A 22,768-nucleotide genomic window follows, 5' to 3' on the forward strand; every position below is an offset into this window, starting at 1 on the left:
GAGTGTGTGTGTGCGTGCGTGCGAGAGAGAGAGAGAGCGAGAGAGAGAGTGTGTGTGCGTGCGTGCGAGAGAGAGAGAGAGAGAGAGAGTGTGTGTGCGTGCGTGCGAGAGAGAAAGAGAGAGAGAGTGTGTGTGTTTTTGTTGGCTTCATAAAATAAAAGCTGAGCAGTTCTCTGCTGTTTCATTTTCATGGTCAGATCCGGCTGTCCTGGCCCTGTGCCGGTGCCGGTTCAAATAACGGTCCGTGTGTGAGAAGAAGCGCTTTGACTTGCAGGTCGGGTCAGATGATGCTGGGAGGGGCCGGCTGGACTGGTACCGGAACCGGACGCGCTGTGAATGTGACGGGTTCGGACAGCACCGACACCACCGGGCGGTGGAGGCTGATTGCTGCTGTTTCCGAGGAGGAGAAGAGGAGGAGGTGTGATTCTGCGGGGACTCTCCGCCTCCTTCTTCTTCCCCACGCAGGGAGCGCGCTGCGCGGCTTGGAGAGGCGTGACGCGCCCGAACCGCATCTCCAGGATGGCAGGTAGGTCTCCGCCGTGGCAGAGACTCAGTGAGAATAGCCCGGCTCGGCCCGGCCCGGCTTGCAGTCTGAATGTGATCCCGGGTCTGCGGCTCTGTGTGTCCGCGGCCGCTATAAGAAGCGAGGCTCCTTCAGCCGTGCACCGGAGGCAGCGTCGTCCTCACGGTAAACTGGGCCGTGCCGGACCGGACCGGAGCGTGCCGGGGGAAGGGGGAGGGGGGCATATCAGCCCCGGACACGAACATGCGGGGCGGATGCAGCCTCCACCTCGCGGACTCGGCGGGCGGGTGGAGGCTGTTAGCATCTGTCCGATAATGGGGTCAATCTGAGAGGAGGCCGAGCCGGGCCAGACCGGCAGAGGAGTGAGTGTTCTGGAAACGGAGCCGAGCAGAGCACAAAAACCCGGACTGACAGAGAATATACCAACCTGTCACTTTATTAGGCACAGTTGTGAAAGCCGGTCAGACAAACAGCTGGATACCTTTTAAATATTCACCGTCACGTCTTTGTGGTTTCACTTATTGATCGATGGTTGATTTATTGACTGATTGATCATTTTTGAAGGTTCTTTATGCAAATCCTTCAAACCGACATTTTCATGTTTTGCGCAAACAGAAAAATCCCCGCAGGTGGAGGCGAGCCTGAAGCCTCCTGCTTCAGCCGCACACCCTCGTAGGCTCCGGGGTCTGGGACAGTGACCCATTTGTAATCGTGCTCTGCAGAGAAAGCAGAGCTCCCTTTTTGCTCGGTACTGAGGGGCTGTGAGGAGCAGCAGGGATCACGTGACACTGCGTGTAATCTCTTTATTAATATTACCTGAGAGCTGTCCTCAGCTCAGCCTGGTTACGATGAGCTGACTCACAGGGAAGTGCTGATGTTAAAGTTGAGACGAGATCAGAAATATGTGCAGATTAAAGCCCCGCTAGCCTTCATCACAAACCTGGACAATGAAGTAATAAGTCAGTGGTCCAGATGCTCCACCCGCAGGTTGGAGCAGGTCTTCATCATCTTCACAGAGAAAGTGTTTCAGGTTCAGAGTTAGACTGTAGCCTAAGCCTAGATGTTCTGGGTTTATGTCCTCCACCCTTCCAGAATGAAGGATGTGAAGCTGCTGAAATCAGGTGATTCGGGTGTGAGGGTCCAGCAGCAGGTACATGTTTAACTGACCTTCTGATGGTGTGGCAGCCCTGATCCTGACCCCGCTCTGCATGCTGTCAGAAATGTCAGCTGTGATCTTTATTCAGACCTGAGCTGCTCTCGAAGCAACATCAGAGCATTTTTAGCGCTCCGTGTTTCAGTTTCAGAGGGGTTTTATCCAGGCTGAACAGCCCCAGTTTAAGGTACCCAATTCTTTACGAGTACAGTTTGAAATATTAGACTAACATCATTCTGTGTCTTTGTTGTCCCGTCCATCCACCCGACCTCCTCCCTGCAGCCTTCAGCAGAACACCCTAAAACCAAATGAATGAGCATGTTCCACAGTCTTTAGGTTGTGGGTTTGTTATGGGGTGGCTTTAGACGTTTTCATGCTGTCCTCCAAAATAAGACATCAGGACATCAGGACACCAAGCACCAAGCACTTCCACCACTAGAGGGCACAGTCACAGTAAAATGTTTGCTGCAGGGTCTACAGCACGTAAAAACCTTCAGATCCTTTAAGCAGAGGATTTTGGGGGATTTTACCCCTGAACCGTAAAAGTCCGATGGGGTATGTCGTCATGGCACTGGGGGGCAGCGAGGACACCCAAGTTTGTAAATGTAATAACTCAAGAATGAGGTGATGTAGGAGTTTGTTTATGACATACGTGCATCTACTTGGAGTCTTTTGAGTCTTTGCTGCAAGTCTTTGTCTGTTTTCAAAGCAGCACGTCTGCTTCACAATGAATGCTTCTGCAGCACCGCCTGTCCCTGGGTTCCTACTTTTTCACTGCTTCAGAGTCTTCTCAGCTTCATGCTGGACTGTAATGAGGCACTTTAGTGTTTTTCTTTCATCACTGTTACCTTTGCAGCAAAGCTCTCACAGACGGTGTGCATCGAGAATATTGGTCTCTCTCCTATCTGACAGCGTCAGTCCATAAACACTGGTTTCAGCATCAGACCTAAACATCCACAGCAGGCCAGCTGTAGTCTGAGTTGGAGCAGGGAGGAGGTCAGGGTGGATGGAAGGGTATCAGAACTTGCTGGGACTTTAGTTCGGAGACAAAAGCTAATGCGTCAGGCTGATAGTTAGATTTGTTATTTCAAACTTTGATGAATTGTTTCAACTATGAACCTTCCCATCAGAGGGTCACACACTACTCCACACAACTTTACAGCCTTTATTTTTAAAGTAACTAACGATGAAGGTAAAAAAGAGTTTTAGCTGAATCTTTCCTGATCCGTTTGATGATGTCATCATCCAGCAGGAGAATGTTCTCCTGTGCTCGGTGAGAACCCTGCAGGACACACATTTTCTGACTGCTGTTCTATGCTACTCAGGTCCTCCTGAGGGGCCTTCGGCTCTTTGTAGCGGGACCGCACCGCCGGTCCTTTGAGGACGATGGACGCTGTGACCTCGCCAGGCCCCAGCTCCAGCACCAGGACCAGGATGGAACGCAGAACCTCGGCCTGCAGACAAACACTAGGTGTGGTCCTGCTGGTGGCTGGCACATTGGTTTCCATGGTGACCTCAAGTTCACCTGCTGCAGGTAACCTTGCTAGGTGCTGTTAGCTGTTAATGTTGACCTCTGACCTCTGAGCCATCTGTACACAGCAGGAAATGAACATGGACTTCCTCAAAAGGACTGCAGTGCAGGAATCTTCTTCTGAGTCTCATTTTAGCTCCATATTGTCATCCTCCCACATTACTGACTCATGCACACACAGAGTCACATGACCTGCTGATGTCAGACTGTGGAGGTTTACACTGACATCAGCTGATCAGATGTAGGCAGCAGGAAGCTGCTTCATCACAAACAGCTCTCAGAGGTCAGCTGGTTGTGACTGTGTTGGTGTGATGTCACTTTTAGTCCTGAAACGTCACTCGACATTTCAGGACTTGTGTTAGAGATGACAGATTCGGGGAGTGTGTGTTTATTATAGCGCCCTCTGTGGATCACATGTTGCATTATGGATGTCAGATTTCAACCCATGGCTGTGTTTTAATTCAGACTGAAGAAGAGTTTGTCCAACCTGATGAAGACGTAGAAACTTGTTTCAGTGCACTGAAAGAAAAACCACAAACATCACATGGTCATACATCCACAATGAAATGTAGCTCAATTCCCTGGGCTAATTTTTTTATTCTCCACCTGCTCTTCTATAGAGCACCTGTGCCATGAGACGTCAGAGCTACGCAGATGTGAAATAAAACAGATGTGAGAGCTCAGCAAGCACATAATGAACGCTTAGTGAATAAAAAAACTGTAAATAAACAAAGTGAAGTGGGAAGCCTGAGATGGTCTAAGCATGGGCAGAGGATGAAGATGGAGGAGAAAAGGAACACCTCAGAGGAGGTTCATAGATGTAGTGAAGGAGGACTGCTGAGTTGTCAGTGTGAGAGGAGGATGCTGGGAGATGGAGGCAGATGATCCACTTTGGCACCCCCTAATGGAAGCAGGTGAAAGAAGAATAAGGTTTACTGCTGAGGAGATTATCTATAATACTATCGTGTCATATTTGAGTAGATTTATATTTTAGACTGCAAATCAGAAGGACCCAACGCTTTAAAATAAATGTGATGGAGTACAGAAGCAGATGTGCTGCCATAAAACACCTCAGCCACAGCTGTTCTGTGAGGGCACCTCAGAGTCAGGAATAACAGGAGATGTTTCTCAGAGCTGAGAGCAGTAAATACAGGAGCTCAGATAAATGCAGGTTAGCAGTTAGCCTAGTGCATCAATCTGAAGAGATTCTTTATAATTAAAAAATGATAAATATTTTCTGCATCTATCGATCTATCAGTCTGTCTGTCTGTGTGTGAGAGGGCGTCGTCTCCTGAATACCAATGACTCGTCTCTGTTCTGCATGTGATGCTGCCGCAAAGCACGGCGTCACCACGGCAACAAGGCCAAGACCAGATGAAAGAGACCCAGTCAAGGCTGTGTGTGTGTGTGTGTGTGTGTGTGCGTACGTCATAAAGACAAATGGTTTTAAAGAGACTGCAAGGGAGGAAAAAGAGGAGTGTGTTTCTGCTGTGTGAATGAATGCTGTAAAGAAGCTGAACCAGCTCAGTCTCATTAAGGTGATCTGTGTTTGTGACGCTTTGTCATTTCAGAGTTTATTCTTTATTTTGTGCTGTGATCAGTTTCAAATCATAATTCAAAAATACTAATATGTTTGTAAAAACGAGTGTGCCACTGGCAGAGGTCAAAAGAAATGAAGTGCAAATACTTCATTACTGTACTTACTTACAGATTTTAGGTATCTGCACTTTTTTTTTTCTGACGACTTTTTACTTTTACTCCCTACATTTTAAATAAGTATCTGAGATTTCTATTCCTTACATTTTCAAAACAGGCTCATTAGTTTCGGTTTACAGCCCTTTCTTTGAGCTGCTGTATTTCACAGGGAGAGAAAAGAAAGCTTACATGTTTTTGCATCAGATATTGGGTTTGTACATGTGAAATTATGTTTCTTCATATTGCGAATCATGCTGCTAAACAAACTGAGGTAGACTTAACTGAGTTATTTAAAGGCTGCATGAAAATCCTCTGCAAGTTAGTGCAGGATAAGCAGGTTAGTTTGCTGAACTGTGATGGATTTAATGTAGAAAACAATGATATAAACGATATAAAGACAGCATAAACAGTGTACTGTCAGTGTATGGAAATCAGCCAGAGCAACTCATGAAACATCTGCTCACATCTGGTTGAATTCAGGTGTGTAAATCCGCAAAGAGCAGCAGGTCAGCTGATCACAGCCTGTACATTAAGAAAATCTACTGGAGCTCTCAGTAGAAAGTATTGTGAGTTTGATTTTTTTCCTCACACTGAGCCACTAAAACTGATTTTTTAGTGTTCCCCCACCTGCTGAATCCACTTTAACCCGTGACTGTAGTCATTTCCTGTTTAGAGCAAAGTCACCCTCTACAATGCAGGCACCAGAAAACGGAGATATATTTTTTATTTTCCTTCTTTTTGTTCAGATTAAAGCTGACTGCAATTAGAATAAAAAACAGAATAAAGTTTGTGTTCCCATCTACAGATACTATTTTACCTTTATGTTAATATAGCACAAAGTTCAGTTAGATTTGCACAAAAATAGAAACGTCCTCCATAGATCTGCTTTTACTTTCTTACTTTTTACTTAGGTTTATTCAGGGTCCCTAGGTTCTTACCAGTCCTCAGGTTTATTCGGGTCTTCAGGGTCTTCAGATTTGTTCATGTTTATCAGTTTCTTTCAGGGTCCTTCAGGTTTATTCCCTCGTGTTTGGTAACAATCTGGTTATGGCACACGCTCACTCTTGAGGTATAATGTTGAGCTTTTAAATTCACGACTTCTGTCCTTCTGGCCCACAGTTGTGCTGGAATTCAACAGAACGACTGATTCTTCGTCACATCCGTCATCACCATCATCATCCTCCACCTCTTCTAGACCCTCACCTCCCAGCCACCCCTCAGACTCTGGATACCACAGTAACGGTGGTGGTGCAGGCTCAGCAGAGGACCCAGACTCTGGTGCTCAGGGGATCCACCTCCTCCTGAGACCTCCAGACCTCCTGTCCCCCAGTCTACCTCCACCACTTCCCCCACATAGCCAGCCCACCCTCACTCCTCCTCCCCCCTGGGAACAGGGGCCCTCACTGGAGGAGGCCTGGGGGTCTGGGGACTACCTGGAGACTCTGTCCTTCATGGTACCTGAAGGTGACGAGATGGCCCTCGCCACGCCACTGCCCAGCCACCCCTATGATGGGGACAATGGGGGGGACTGGGTCTCTTATGACACCTCCTTTCCTGCTCGCCCCACCCTCTCACTGTCATCCAAACTTCCCCTCTCCCCCTCCTCCTCAACCCCCAACATTCCCCTTCACACTCAGCCTGCCCATCCAGATGTCTTCCCCACCTGGGATGAGGACTATGACTTGGAGGACATGATCCCACTGGAGCCGACGGAGTTGCTGCTGCCTGACATGAACAGTCTGGAGTACTACACAAACCTGTTGGCTCGGGAGAGGGAGAAGGAGAGGGAGAGGGAGAGGGAGAAGGAGAAGGAGAGGGAAAAGGTAAATGAGAACGACTCCAAACCTGTCCTTACACCTACAGCAACACACACCCACCATCCTCCTTCTACCCCATCCTCGAGCCCCATTGCTCCTCTAGGATTGGAGCCTAAGCATCCCCCAAGACAGCCCACACCTCCCCTCATCCTTACACCTATCCTCACAGGTGAGGAGAAGACACCTGCTCCATCAGCCACCCCCAAGATCCCTTCCACCCCTACTGCTCTTGCTCCAAAACACAAAGACTATGTCTCGGTCCCAAGCAGGCACCCTTCCCGACCCCCGTCCAACACCACCAGCTGGGTGCCTCCCCCTCCACCACTGGGACCCCCCACCCGCCCTGAGAGGCCAGAGAGGCCCACAGTGGTCACTGAGATGCCAGCAAAGGCTCCTCCCACCAAAGCCGCAACCACTACTAAGGCTACCACGACAACAACCACCGCCATCATCACCACCACCCAAATCACAGCCATCAGCCTGACCAGAGCCCCTCCAGTCACCACACCCAGAGTGGCCCAGACACCACCCACCAGACAATACCTGTGCAATGTCACCAAGCCAGAAATGTACCTGGTCAGAGTAGGTAAGAGTCTTAGAAGGTCATGTGACCGTACCTCCAGGTGCTGCACATGTTCTGTCTAATCACTGATGTCTTCCATGTTTGTGTGCCCTGCAGTCAGCTCCAAAGGCTCGTCTGCTGGTTTCAGTCAGGTCCGAGATCTTCTGAAAAAAGACTTCAACCGCTCAGTGGAGCTGCAGGTACAAACAGAATCGCTGCTTCTCAGATCTGCATGATTCCGTCCTGCTGATGCTGACTGTGGTTTCCCCTCACAGTCAAGCTCCTGCTTCACAGACTTCACATGAAACAGGCTAATCCCAGCCCGTCCTCTAATGTTCTCGCTCTGAAGTGTTTGTTTTTAGCTCATTCGGCTGCAGTCACAAGAATCACTACTCTATCTGCAGTACTGGTCAGAATTTAGTCAAACACACAGACAATGATCGGCTAATATTTGTCTTTCTCACTGGATTTTCTTCCTCATTAGTTTGCAGAGGTGTGGACTCGAGTCACATGACTTGGACTTGAGTCAGACTCGAGTCATTAATTTTATGACTTTAGACTTGACTTGAAAAAATGTTCTAAGACTTGTGACTTGACTTGGACTTTTACACCAATGACTTGGGACTTGAATTGGACTTGAACCGGTTTACTTGAAAAGACTTGATATTTTACCCTAAATATAAAATTTAACTTGCATATTATATAGAGATTGAAAATGTGACGTCATTCACGGGTAGAACCGCAAAGGATTCTGGGAACTCGTGGCAAGCGGTACTAGCGCACGCTTTCAATTAAAATCAGTCACACAGCGATAAAAAGAAACACAAAAATGTCAAGAAGCCGTTGTATTATTAACTGCAATAGCCGGTCGCATGACAGCCACGGGAAGCCGACGGGTAAAGAGATCGGTTGTTATCGGATTACGTCGTTGAAGAGAAATTGTTCAAGCCATGTTTCCGAAGTAACAAAGACGCGACTGGATTGCAGCCATTCAAAGACCAAATATAACGTCCCAGAACTCTCCAGCTCACAGGTTAGTCTGCTCCAAGCATTTACACGAAGGTCAGTCTGCTGTTGTAGTTAATGCGTCATTTTTCTTAACATAATTGGTGATATAGGTTACAAGCAAGTCTGGTGCTGAACAGAAATTGTCGCGCTATGCTTCTTTGTTTATTGTGCATAAATAGTAAATTATCCTGACACAATATTGCGTTTCGCCTCTGTTATTATGGTACACTGACAAAAACATATACTTTTATTCACAGGATAAAACAGGTTTTTTGTATCACTAATTGTCCAGTAGGATTACAGCATACAATATTATTGTCACTGCTACATTTCTGTGATGCTACCAGAAATTATTTCCACTACTAATTAATTACCGTTGAGCTCAAAGGTCCTATTAGTAAACGGTTAAGGAATGTGTATTTATGACGACAATTTGTGAGACTGGTAAACTTATGATATGTACGATGGTCTTTCGTTCTACACGGTGCATTTCAAGGTCCTGTACCCATCCGTCGGTAAACTGTACCTGGGCTTGTTGCAGTGACCTGAAGTTACTAAACTTCATGAGTGTATGCACTCACTCCAAGAACCGTATAATTATAAATATGCATATAAATATGCTAAGATGAGATAGCTGACTTCATCTAACTAGCAAATGTTGTCCAGGCTACGTTGGTGATACAGTTTTTTTTAATGTGTATGATATTTTTGTCATGCGATTTTAAAGCCGGTCCTACAACCGCATCCAAGAATAACATGCAGCTTATCTCAGAACTGTCGGTGAAAATTATTCTTGGAGCTAGGTTTAATTGAGCTGCATTTTAAAGAGGTGCAATTTCACAATTTGTGTATATTTTCTAAGTTCACTATTTTGTCATGTGTTGAGAAAAACACAGATTTTAAAATTACATGGTCTAATATTTACATTTAGCATATAACTGCAACATTATTTTTTCGTTTGTTTTTTTTTAAAGACTCGAAAGGACTTGAAATTCAAAGTTTCAGACTTGTGACTTGACTCGGACTTTTACACCAGTGACTTGAGACTCGACTCTGACTTGCCTGACATTACTTGAGACTTGACTTGAGACTTGAGGATAAAGACTTGAGACTTACTTGAGACTTGCAAAACAATGACTTGGTCCCACCTCTGTTAGTTTGTCCAAAGCAACCAACCAATGACCAGAGACTGATCTCTGTGTGTTACTGTGTCACTGACGTTCTGGTTCATGCTTATGTGGAGTTTGCGTTGTGCTGGGAGCCAGTCATTTATTAACTTTGTAATAGTGAACTCTGTTTCTAAGCTAATGTTAGCTTGTTGTTTACTGGGAGCAGAGGCATCGAGACACTCGGAGTATAAACCTGACATCCTTTAGATTTTAGTCTTTCACATAGAAATCAGTCCATAGACTGTTAGAGGCAGCAGGAGAAGGTCCAAGCTTTTAAATTACACAAAAATCAATAAAAACCATTTAATCCATGAAAATATGCCATCTGATGCATACTTTTCTTTATTTTTTTAATGCCTTCTCTTTCATTTATTCATTTACTTTACTGAATCCTTATTAGATATTAAGCTAAACTTAAAAATTGTTAATAACTTTCCACTCTTCCCTGGTTGTTTCCTTTTCAGTTCCTAAGAACTCCATCCAGTTTTGCCTTTCGTGTTGTGTCGGGACCGCTGATCTTCACTGCCATGTCCGTCATCAATGCCCTCCGCCGACCGCCGCCACGCTTCGGCCCCATTCCCACAGTTTCACCACTGTACACCATACCTGACCTCAGGTATCAGATCCACTCTGTGCTGCAGTTTGTTCCCACTCATGTTGACATCCGAGTCTGCAACTTCAGTGAACGGGTGGAGAGAGGGCTCACCATGGCGTACGCAGAGACACGGAAGAGATTACATGAGGGAGGGAACGCCACCGTACAGGTGAGTCTGCCTCGTGTGTGGTCACCATTTAAAGCCGTTCGCTTTTCTAATTTCTTTTACTTCTTCACACAGTTGCTGAACATCACCATAAGCGTGGCCTGGCCAGCGGTGGAGCAGAAGGTTCCCGTCGACATCACGTTTGCGGTGCGGGATGGCCGGGGCTACCTGCCGGGGTCAGAGGTCAGTGAACACCTGAGGAAGCTCAGCCTGGTGGAGTTCAGCTTCTACGTGGGATTTCCTGCGCTGCAGATCGCTGAACGTACGAGACGATACACAAACCCATCACATGTCACAGTAAACATTAAACCGACAATATGTAAAGCGTTTTTATCAAACTTCTGTTAACAGCCTTTCACTACCCTGAGCTCAACACTTCACACCACCTGCGCTCCACCTGGGTCCGTACAGGTAAGAAACCCACTCTCTTTTTTTTACATTTTGGTATGATGTTTTTGTACTGTGTGGATGATGGTATGTGTTAGCTTCGCTCTGACGAACTCCCCTTTGTGTGGTATCAGTCCTGCTGGGAGTTCAGGAGCAGCTGGTGGCTGAGAGAAGCTTTAAGGCTCGTCTGGAGAGACGTCTGGCTCTGCTGTTGGAGGAGGGACTGCAGGAAACCAGTAGGAGGCGCTGGAAGAGAGCCACAGCAGTGGGCAACAACAGTCTACAGGTACACGCACAAGGCAATGATGGCTGATGTAATGCCACCAGACAGAGGTGTGTGTACCTGTACAATGTGAATGTGCACTGAACCGGTTGTGTCTCAGGTGGTGCGGGTCTCCAGGCTGTCAGGGGCAGAGCGCCCTCTGGAGGTCTTTTACTTTGTGGAGGGTCCCGGTGGAGAGAGGGTCCCTGCTGAGGTGACCGCCGCCACTCTGAACCGTGTGGACCTTCAAAGGGCCGCCATTGTCCTTGGACACCGTGTGCAGAGACCGCTGGCCCAACGTGAGTCCAATGCTGAGTGTGTCCAAACTGCTTCTGATTGGTTCAGAAAGTGTCATATTGATAAAGTTTGATCTTTTTGATTCTGTTTCCAGCTGTGGAGACGATCTCTGTCCCTCCAGCTGAGACTCAGAGCAGCAGCATCTGGCTGATTGTCGGTGTTGTTGTCCCGGTTGTACTGGCCGTCTTCATCATCATCATCCTGTACTGGAAGCTCTGCGGTTCCGAGAAGCTTGAGTTCCAGCCGGACGCCATTAACACCATCCAGCAGAGGCAAAAGGTCAGAGGTCAACAAAAAGGACTGGCACTTTAAAATTAACAGGCGATGACACCTGGTGTTTTTCTGTCCTCTGTGTTTGCAATCTTAGGATTTTAGCCACCAACATGATGTTTTTGTTACCTTACTGACCCCTGATCCATATCCTCTGTCAGCTTCAGGCTCCCAGCGTTAAAGGCTTCGACTTTGCAAAGCTTCACCTGGGTCAGCACAGTAAGGATGACATCATGGTGATCCAGGAGTCCGGTCCACTTCCTGCACCAGTAAAGGAAGCCACGCCCTCCGATGGCGGAGACCTCAACACCCCCAAATCCAAAGGATCATCCACCAAGGTGTCGCGGCTGAGCCGCCGCAGGGGGAGGTTAGGAATATGTTGTGACTTATTAAACAAACTTGTTAAAAAATATAGAATATGAACTTCACTGGCTCGTTGACACGATTATTTTTCATTCAGAGAAATCGTCGACATCGAACATTTTTACTGAAGTATCTCAAAATTTTACTTAATCCGGCAGCTGTGGCTACAATGTAGCTTGCCATCGCCAGTGTGTGAATGGGTGAATGACTGAATGTAGTGTGAAGCGCTTTGTGGTCCTTAGGGACTAGAAAAGCGCTATACAAATGCAGGCCATTTACCATTTACCTGTTGTGTCCATTGTCAGGCTCAGCCCATCAGACGGCGACTCGTTAGGAAGCGACCAATCGAGCGGCAGGGAGTCAGCAGAAGAAAGCACCCGACCTGTGGCCACACCCAGCGAGGGGAAACAGCACAGGAAGACACCCAAAAATGGTGAGAGCCACAGTGACATAATCAGCTTTAGTATTTGTAATGAATAGGCTGTAAACAAAGGATGGAGGCTCTGCTCTGTTCAAACTTTGTCTTTTCTGTTTAATGCACTGCCTACTTGAAGGGAGGAGCAAAATGGGTACGTTACCATGCCAACACATTACCACCTTCTCACACACCGATCTCCAATCCACATTTCCTATCAACACGTGAAGCATTGCGATGCTGCAGAGACAAGAGCTCAACCTTTAAATTCACAGATTAAACAATAATAATAATTAATCTGTGACTGTGTCAAATCGATCCGTCTCCAGTAATCACAGTACCAGCGACAACAATACCTTAACTCATAAAGGGAAGAACAGGTCCTGGTTTATGAGGCGAGTCATCAGCAGTAAGCTAAATCTGAATACTGATCATCACTAAATGATGGAGCGAATTTTACTTTCCACTCTTACTTTATTAACTTCTCTTTTTTATTATTCTTGTACACTTGGAATATACATGCTTGTTGTCTAAATGTTTATATTCAGACTTCTCTATAGTTTGAAGGTTATTTCTGGTAAAATAATTTCTCTGACAGTAACAAACACAACCCTGAGTAATGCTGAAGATCTGACCGCAGTTGTCAGCCTCCTGGATGTCCTCTGCATATGACCTCTGACCTCTGTGCTGGGGGTCTTGGTCTGTCTGAGGGATTTCCCTCATTCTCTCTTTGTTTCTTCTGCTGCTTATTCTGGGAAAAAGTTTTTTTCTCCCACTTTTTCATCATTATCCTTATCATCGCCATCTTCATCTCCTTGTTGGTTGCTTGTCACTTTTTATCCTTCTGCAGTAACTGCAGCTCTGCACACATAAACACGTTTATTTCTGCTGTAAAGCTTTAACATGGATGTCTATGGGACTGACCTACTCGCTCTGCAAGCTTTCAGTAGATGGTCACTGGTGAAATGCATCCTGGGAGTCTGAGCTTTCACTTCTCTGTTGGTCTTTAAGTCTCCTTTCACTTTTTTCTGTCCTCTGACCTCTCCTTCCACAGGTGCTCCATCAGGCAGCGGCCCGGACGAACTGCTGTCCTCGTCCTCCATCTTTGACCATGTGGACCGCCTGTCCCGCGGGTCATCTGACGGCACCCGTCGTCAGGCCAACAAGGTGCAGCTCATCGCCATGCAGCCACGTCCGAGCCCACCGCAGCCACATGCCCCATCACAGCCAAGCCCCTCCCTCACTGAAAAGGTCAACACAGAGGTGAGTTGACAACAAAAATACATCCAGTCACAGCTTGCCATGAGGTCATCATCATTAACTGTAGTCAACCGTCTCTGTTCCTGCAGGTGGCGCTGCGGCACAAGTCAGAGATCGAGCATCACCGGAACAAACTGCGACAGCGTGCTAAGAGGCGGGGCCAGTGCGAGTTTCCCTCCATGGATGACATCATGGACGCATTTGGAGATGGTCCAGTTCAGAGTGAGGCGGCACAGCGACTCTACAGCTCTGCCCACGACCACATGGACTGCATCCTGCAGGCCGATGCTGCCTCACCCCCAACTCCCACCGACTCCAGGAAAAGGTCAGACCCTACCTGAGGTGAAAAAAGAATATTTCATTCTCCATGAACAGCTGCTTCTGTGTGACTAAAGCGAAAGCTGACTCAGTTCCCTCAAAGACAAACGTGTTCTCAGACTTCCTTGACGCATGCTCAGTCACACAGGTAAGGAAATCCCAGAAAGTTGATTCTGTTCATCTGGACATAGCATTACATTTGCATAATGACCAAAACTTGCAGCACTGATTTAATTGATTGTACAGTTTATAAGGTTGGGGGAACCTGCAGGCAGCAAAGACAGAAGAAGTGGATGATGATGAAATGTTTCTCTCACTGAAAACACTACATCCAGATGAATGGGACTGATGTCCTCAGAAGGACACATAGTCAATACTCTTGTCAGTCCTTCAGGGTTGGTGCATGTCTTTGATCCTGTAGGTAATATTCATGAACATGACCTCAAAGGGTAGCCAGGGTGAAGAAGGTGTGCATTTTGGGAATCTTAGCATTTTATCCCTGCTCTTTGCAAATGATGTAGGTCTTGGAGGCTGTGTGGACAATAGCTGATTTTTCTCTTTGGGCTCGCGGACAAAGGGGAAGGTGGAGCTTGAGATGGACTGGTGGATTGGTGCTCCATGCAGGAGTTGTACCGTACTGCTGCTGTGAGGTTAAGAAAGAGAGCTTAGCTCGAAGATGTCCGTTTCAACCTGACACAGGAGGAGCTCAGAATCGAGCCGTGCTCCTTCTCAGTCTGATCAGTGCCTCCTGAGCACCTCCAGACATGCCCAGTTGGGAGGAGGCCCTGCAGGAGACCTCAAACTCTAGAGAAATCATATTTAAGACATACCAACCGCATCCCTGTTAGCACCAAAGCTAAGCTCATTATTGTCCCATCTGTTTCCAGCCTGACTGTAAACTCTTGTGTTTTTTTGCCAGAGGGAGGCGCTCTCCTAGGAGTCGGCGGGCTCAGCCAGGACCTGGAAGTCTTCCTGACACAGACAGAGACCGGCTGCTCACCGATCAGAGCGCCACCTACAGGAAATACCCCGGACTCAACAACGTGGCCTACATGGTGAGGCAAACAAAATTTAACCATCAAATAAGCAAGGTAGGTGTGAGCTGGATATGTTGCCTGTTCTAAGCATTCACAGACACACATAATGTTTGAGTGTTTGGAGGTACACGGCTGATCTGATCTGTTACTGATGGTGTCGTCAGCATGACGTGGACAGAGCTGTACACTGTTACTGAACTCTGAGTGACACAGGAAGTCTTTTTGAGCCCTGTGGACTTTTTTTGTAAGACAGCAGAGCGCTGACTTGATGTTCTACTTCATTTCCTACAGTCAGACCCCGACCTGCCCCCGGACCACGGCAGCCCCTCCCCCACTGACGAGGTCTTTGACCCTGCCCCGGCCCCGCCACCCTACATGCCCCCCCAGCCCTCCATTGAAGAGGCCCGGCAGCAGATGCACTCTCTTCTGGATGACGCCTTCGCCCTGGTGTCGCCGTCCTCGCAGGGCAGCGCCGGGGTAAGCTCTGCCCTGCCCAGCCCCTCCCCTCAGAGCTGGCCCCCAAACCAGCAGTGGGGCTCTTACCCATCAGCCCCCCCTCACAGCCCCTTCTCTGCAGTGAGTGTGTGGACCTGCAGATGAAGCAGATACTTCTGTCAGGAACTCGTGCTCTGGTTTAATTCTCTTCTTTCTCTTCTTCCTGCAGAGATATGCAGAGCTGGGGATGTCCCCCACCTCAGTCCAGGGCCTCCTGCAGAGGTTAGTATCAGAATACAGAAGACTTGGTCCAGTCTGAGTACTAGGTCAGAACCAGAGCTCATTCTCTGTGTGTTTCTACAGGCAGGGGCTGAGCTCAGGAGGGTATGTGTCTACTGGAGATCAGCTGCAGGAGTCCATTTACTCCAACAGGGGGCAGTATGAGGACCCACCCTCCTCCTCTAGACCTCGACCTGTAGGAGGGAGCACAGGTACAGTCACAGCCATCAACAAATAACAGCTCACCGTGCGTTCAGTTTATATGACCTGACAGCAGGTATCTACTTTTCATGATGGGGGGTTCATAGAAGTCACTGCAGCTATATACATGACCGGCCCCCTGCTGGGCAGCGACAGCACTGAGGATGGCCTCAGTGAGTCAATAAATACATTCAGTTCTGTAACTTTATGCCATGAAATATACAGATTAAAGTAAAATGAATGAATCAAATCTGAGTCTAAAATATTCTCCTCTTATTTTCACTTTCTGACGTGTTTTAGATCCTGAACTTGTCTCAAACAGTCAAAATGTGCAGAGGTAACGCATAATTCAGCTGACTGGTCATGCGGTAGAGGCTGCCCTCTGGTGGTGCCATACACTACAACAAATATACAGCATTTCTAACAGTTTAGGAAAGAAAGAATTATCATTCTCTCAAGATTTCTGAAAAGAATCATATTGTGTGTGAATACCCAGAGACTGTAGATTAGGTTAGTTAATGTGGGACGAGGCATTTTTTTCTCATGACTCTGACAATAAAGCCAAAGGTAACAAACCTCACATGACTTTGTCTGTATTCAGTTTGTTTCCACACAGGCTGATGATTTACTAATGTTGTATCTGCTGACTGGTTTCACTGACCTCCAGGTGCACAGCTCCATCACCTGACCCAGGTGGGTCTGTCCAGTCAGATTGGAGCATACCCTGGGGTGGGTCGCAGCATGTCGGGCCCCACTGGCTCTAGCTGGAATCAGCAGCATTCAGACCAGGACCTTTCCAGGCCGGGAGCCAGCAGAGAGAGCGTGAGTGGTGAAATCAGTAAAGAAAATAGCTTGGTGGTGCACAGGTGGAGCTGAAATGTCTCACCCTTTCTCCTTTCTTTTCACAGGTGATGTCCTTTCCTGAGTTCTCCTCTTCCTCTGTTTTCCAGATGCCCAGCTCTTCATTGCGGGACCCGTCAGCTCCACCTCTCCTCCTGACCTCACCTACTCCAGAATATCCGCCTGAGGATGCATCACCATCCGCCCACACCTCCGCCTCTCTTATAAAGGCCATCAGGGAGGAGCTGCGACGTCTCGCACAGAAACAGGCGGCAGTGACCAGCTACCCGTAAACTGGTTTGGACCTCTTTGGATCAGGACTCAGCTGGTTTTGAAAGTTTTAAACCACATAGAACCTGAAAGGTCTAAGGGAAACCATGAAACTAACCAATTTACACTCTGGGCTCTGTTGAGCTAGTGTACGTCTGTGCCGGTAAACCCAAAACAAGTCTGGACCACAATCCATGTCTGAAAACTTGGACGTCTCTCCTGGAGACCTCCGGTACTTTACAGGGTCCTGAACTGTCTGTCCGTCACTCTCAGCTCTGTTTCATTAGACATGAGTTTGACTTGTATTTTCCACTGAAGTGCTTCCTAAAGAGCATCATTAATGATCATCCTTCCTGAACCTCTTGATTCAGTCGTTACTTTTTAGACATCTGGAGCAGCAATTCATTCCTGAACTTGTGGAGTAGATGGTCCTTGATGGTCTTCAACCCGATTGGCCTCTTGGTCTTCTGGAGTTTAGTCATTGGAGAGTTCATTCTGGCCTCCTCGAGTTCATGAGGGTTTTGAGGGGTTTGGTCCAGCCTAATATTGGGGGACAGTTGGAGCAGCTGCTTTTATTAAACCCAGTTCTAACTGCAAGATCAGTATTTGAGACCAGTCTAGAGTGAACTTTATGTTGACTGCACCAGCCAGCCTTAACTATGCCCGGTGGTAGCAAACTCGTTCACTCGAACATGCACATGAAGATGGGTGTTGCGTAACAGCAAGCATTCTTGCTAACTGTTTACTTTTGGTGTTTTAGTGGTTAACACATTTACTTGGGAAATAAAAGGTCACTGGTTTAATTCTAGTTGCTTGAGGAAGGGCCTTCATTGTAAACCTCTACCACATCAAACTTGTACAGCTGTTGTGACCCCCTGTGGTAAGAGAGCAGCTAAAAACAGCTTTTTTAATTTAGATGAAAGTAAATTTTAAAAAAAATTACTACAAATAAGAAAATTGAAACATCATTAGTTATCTCAAGGACACACTGATCGCCAAGCAGTCTAGCGTGATAGAACATGAGAAGCATGGCATTAGGACCTAAATAAGTCATTTTATTGACCGGGCATAGGCAGAAGACCTCCTGGGTAAAACAAGGATATGGTCATGTAATTGTTGATGCTCATGAAGCACAAGTGTGATAAAGTGCAGCACCACTAAATGCTCGGTCATGAACCAACTCAAACTTTAAGGCTCTCCAGTCAGTTCAAACAGATCAAGAGAGTCAACTCCTCGTTGTTGTATCTGTAACAGTCTGCATAGCTTGCTTGTTGTAAAATTAATTTATTGCTCATAGAAACAAATGCACAGTGGCTCCGTGCCTCAGAGGGTCCTGGTTTTGAGCTTGGGTCAGACCAGCTATGCAGTGGTTGTATGTTTTTGTTGTGCTGGTGAAGTTTTCTCCAGGAGCTCGAGTTTTCTCAGTGTTGATGAATGTACTAGGTCAGGTAGCTTATCTTGTTTCAAATCAGTCCGCTAAAAGAGTGTATAGTTCTCAACAATTTCATTTTCTGGTTTGAAGAACATGCCAAGATTTGCAAGAAGACTTAAGGCTGAATGGTGCAACTACCAATACTTCTCAGGCCTGACTTAGAACATCAGGTTATAAATACCTTCTTAAGTTAGTGCAACCAACCTTTGGAGAAGAACTTCCTTCTTCTAGTCTTTCAGAACTTCGTGATCGTTCCTGGAGTTCTAGAGTGAATGGATCTCCAGGGAATCTATCCGATGGAACCTCTGCGAAGTGCTGTCCTTAATGGCCTTCTGGTGGTTCATCCTATTGGGGTAGATGGTTATTCTTGACCTTTTGAGTGGATATTTCCCTCTGGACCAATTCCTCCTAAAGTTCTGAAGTGGATTGATTCTCTGGACCTTCTGTGGTGCTAACTGTCAGCCTCATACCATCTTGTCATTAACCACTAATTGCCTTCCACACTCCCATCAGCCACGGTGGTCAGGTGTCTGTTCATAAACCATATCAATGAGGTCTTTGCACTGTCGACAGCTGGAGGTGCCGCACAGTTCCTGCTGCACGGGGATGCAAAACAAGAAAAATAATATTTATAGCTATCTATAAGAATGAATAAATATATGTAAAGAGATAGAATCCCAATGAGCACAATATTAATGTAAGAGTTATTACTGGAGTATTGAGATGTTACATATTTTTTATTGCTTATATATGAAAGTATACTTTAAATGCTTTATTTTGATCAAAAAAAAGACCAAACTACTGTTCTATGGTTGTAATCCTCTTGTGTTTAAGCTCGCTGTAGATTTTGAGCTAACATTTGTTTCTCTGTGGAAACGTTGCTTAGCGTAGCCGCTCGCTCACTCGCTCGTGTGTTCATGTATCGGTGGCAATGAAAAAAAATTCAGCTAATGCATTGCTTTGGTATCGAGCTTTTTGTCGCTGATTTGTTGCATCCATCAGTCTGTGAGCAGAGCGCTGTAGACAAGTGGGTAAAAAGTGTTTGTGAGAGAGGGGAACTAGTCGTTCATCACCGCCGCAAGGTGGTTCTTCCTCAGACGAGAGCTGCTTCATAAACTCACTGAGAGATGTCTCGTCAGAACTGCCTGATGATCCTGATGAAGGGAAAAGCAAATAGTGATAAGGTTTATATGTCCAGGACTCCAGGCTGATCTTTTGTCTCACATGTAGAACACGTCAGGAAGTGCTCATTTCAGCTGTACTCTTCAGTGATACTCTGAGTACACTGTGTGGTTCAGGTGAGGGATCTGCCCAGGAAATTTCCCATTATGTTAGCTTCATTGTTCTCACATGAACTACAGACTTCATGCCAGGACATTGCAGGTAAAGGTGTTAATGTTTAACCTGCAGCTCTATTGGGCGATTAAGAGCATAAATAACTTTTCGTTGTTTCAGCCTGTGGCTGAATCCTCACACTCCCCTAAAAGGTTCGCACTGTTTCATCAGGGGAGAAAAATAAGGTTTGTCATTACTGACCTTTTATACTATTGAATATTTTTATTTTTATTATTGACCTTGTCCAGTGAGTGAAGTCTGCAGAACGTTCTGGAAGCTTGTAGAAGACCGCTTTGCAGACATGATTGTAGATCCAGAGAAATGTCTCTCCATGTGGACCTTCTGATATTGTCTCTGCATCTATTGTTTCAACCTTTAGTTTCATGTCCTGGTTGCATAGCTGAGCGGCTGGTTCCTCTCTTTGCTGATTGGCTGTCCTCTCTGTGGTGTGTTGGTGGTCGGTCACTCATGGTGAAGGTTTGTTTGCATCTGCTCTCTGCTCTTCTTCAGCATGTTCAACTAAGTTTGAGGCTTTAGCTATTTGTGGTGTTGCAGTTAATGTTTAGCATGCTGCCAAAAGATGTAAAAAAAGTGAAGAATCGTTCCACATCCAGTTAAGAGTGAGCAAAGAGTGATTCATGTCACAGTGCCATGAAAGCACCGTTCATCCAAGCACAGCCGGAAAAAACACACCATGAGAACCATCATGTTTTTGTTTTTTAGGAGATTTTTGAGTCTGAATGAAGATGCTTATGGATGGAGTGGATATGATGTTGAATAGAAACCTATTATATACGGAAAAGATTTTATCTGTGATTGTTCTGCTGAACAGACTCAAAGACACAACACATTCGTCATGAACCAGAAACCAACCGCAGAACTCTTTACCTGCTACAGACGATCTGATTGGACCTAGCACCTGTCAGTCACGCTGTAGGACTCAGCAATGCCTACAGGATCAAATGGTGCTAATTCAATGACTCAAGGTGTCTGAAACGATCAGATCACCCCAAAAATGGAAAATAATCCTGCAGGTGTCCGAATAGCAAAGAAAAGTCTTCTCAGCAAACTCTTCATAAACTTCTCCTGAATGTTTCTGTTTTCCAGAGACTCTGTTTTCTAGACCTGTGATCCTCAGTAAGAGTCCAGCAGATGAGCAGACGCTCAGAGGATGATTTTTCATGACAAAACTACTGATCAGCACTCTGAGACCTGCTGAAGTTTGCGGGGATCACGGTTGCTCCCCTCCCTGCAGGCCGAGCCGGCCCAGTTGCTGTCGTGGACAAAAAATATGAAACTGTGGAGGTATTGTACAGACGAGACAGGAGCTGTAACTTTCCATTCCGACTTTATTCATCTCCACACAACAACTGAACACATTGTGCCAAAAACCAGCAGAACCTCTCCTCCCGACCTTGGTGTGAGTGGAGCCCTCTGGTGGGCCACCACAAAACTGCAAAAACTGCTGCAGAGCAGATCAGCAGCTGCAGGTGGAGGCGATGGAGTCACGGCACAGGAAGCATGTGGTCAGCTGATCATTAGCTTTAGTGGGGAGAACTTTGAAAACAGATCTTTGAGACAGATCATTTGACAAACAGATCTTGCGCAGACTGCAGCTGTCGGTGGATCTCCTTCAGAAGCTTTTAAAACAAACCTGCTGCTGCATTGGCACATTTTTAAAACTTATCAGTTTCAACTTTGTTCTGTTGTTTTTGAACAGAGTTTAAAGGATCTGATAATTATTTGTTTCAAAATTTTAAACCGATTCTATGTTTTAGCTACTATTCCAGCTTTTCCTGTTATCTCAAACTGCCCGCTAAAATAAGAGCTTGGACAAGCTTTCCCCTGCCAAAATCAGTAGCTGTATCTGCACCAGCAATTGAAACTGTTTTCAGGTGTTGACCATTGACCTGCAGAGAGCTTTGCTTTCGCCAGGGTTTCAGATTTCCCCTCTGTCAGTAGTTTTGTCATGAATGAACTTCTGTACGGCTGCTCCGAGTCGAACCACATTCCTGTTGTTCCTCTTCAGGCTCCGTTTCCACGCACCGCCTCGCCGATTTACACACTTACACCAGGTGAGAGCAGGCCCCAGGTGTGGTTCAGGTAACTTGGTGATGCTGCTTCATGGAAACAGAGCCTGGGGGAGTTCTTTTAATGTCGAGTCAGTGAGCTGGGAACACTGCCAGCAGCCTCACCTGTTCCACAGTGGCCAGATGAGTGTGCCGCTAACCTGTGCGGGTCACATTGATAGGATCTGTTCTACCCTGCCTCTGTGTGAGCTGCACCCTGTGGTGTTTCAAGTCTGACAGACTGTGTTCAAAACATTAAAGAGACATGTTCAGATTCAGAGAGGCTGACGGCTTTTTCTTCATTCTTCGATGATTCAGTTTTCCTCTGATGCGCTGCACAGCATCTAATCTGTCTGATCCCTCCAATCGGCCAACGCCTCATTCCAAGACCACACAGCTCTGCATATGGAGGCCCATTTCTGGCACAATGACACTGACTCATGGGACAGAGTCACCAAGTTTAATAGCAATACTGTAATCTAAACAAACAGCTCATTTCTAGAAAGATCTGAAGTTTAGGAACAATTTGTTAAGAATAAAGTCATAAGCACACAAATCCTCATTAACATTATTTACATTTTAAATCTGGTGTCAGCAGGGATAGCTATCGCCTGCATCCACAGACTGTACGGGAGCGTCTCTTTCTCTCACTCACACACACACATCCTTCCTGGATGGTCTGTTAATACAGTAACCTCACAGTAGTCACATGACGCCATTAAAAATGCTCCAAAAGGCTCCAACAGCACAAACACAGTCCAGCGGTCCAGTTAGCAGACAGCTAACAACTACACCAGCCTGTGTGATCATCCACTTGCCAGTCAAAGAGGCCACGCCCCCTGATTTATACAGGTGAGTTTAGGAACCATCCTCCCCCTTGGAGTTGTTAAAAAGAAGGAAATTATCTATAAAGACATGATGAGATTGTGTATCAGGTTTTAAGCATGTTTATTTCTGCTGCAAAGTTTTAACATGGGAGTTTACGGGCACTGACTCACTGCTGCCACTGCTGGACCTCAGAGGAACTGCAGGGATCTGTCTGTAATTACTGTCAGTGCCAGCAGGGGGAGCTTCAGGAC

General features: G+C 46.5%; 1 protein-coding gene across 1 annotated transcript; it reads left to right on the forward strand.

Moving 5' to 3' along the window:
• The first annotated feature begins 426 nt into the window (after window positions 1-426).
• LOC308400001 (UPF0606 protein KIAA1549) lies at window positions 427-21,943 on the forward strand. Its single transcript, XM_080887461.1, has 21 exons — window positions 427-526; window positions 3,002-3,210; window positions 6,022-7,305; window positions 7,399-7,481; window positions 9,923-10,222; window positions 10,295-10,481; window positions 10,571-10,630; window positions 10,741-10,892; window positions 10,990-11,167; window positions 11,260-11,444; window positions 11,597-11,802; window positions 12,104-12,231; window positions 12,353-12,367; window positions 13,268-13,476; window positions 13,563-13,798; window positions 14,711-14,846; window positions 15,120-15,404; window positions 15,493-15,545; window positions 15,627-15,754; window positions 16,411-16,565; window positions 16,652-21,943. The coding sequence occupies exons 2-21, from the start codon at window positions 3,063-3,065 to the stop codon at window positions 16,874-16,876; spliced, it is 4,353 nt and encodes a 1,450-aa protein (XP_080743587.1). The 5' UTR covers window positions 427-526; window positions 3,002-3,062; the 3' UTR covers window positions 16,877-21,943.
• The last annotated feature ends 825 nt before the right edge of the window (window positions 21,944-22,768 follow it).

This window comes from Rhamphochromis sp. 'chilingali' (genome assembly GCF_963969265.1).
Source record: "Rhamphochromis sp. 'chilingali' genome assembly, chromosome: 7".
Classification (NCBI taxonomy): domain Eukaryota; kingdom Metazoa; phylum Chordata; class Actinopteri; order Cichliformes; family Cichlidae; genus Rhamphochromis; species Rhamphochromis sp. 'chilingali'.

Coding starts and splice junctions, on each gene's coding strand:
- LOC308400001 (XM_080887461.1), top strand. CDS start 3,063: ATGGACGCTGTGACCTCGCCAGGCCCCAGCTCCAGCACCAGGACCAGG. Junction 10,631..10,740: donor CTCCACCTGGGTCCGTACAG/GTAAGAAACCCA, acceptor GTGTGGTATCAG/TCCTGCTGGGAGTTCAGGAG. Junction 15,405..15,492: donor CTCACAGCCCCTTCTCTGCA/GTGAGTGTGTGG, acceptor TTCTTCCTGCAG/AGATATGCAGAGCTGGGGAT.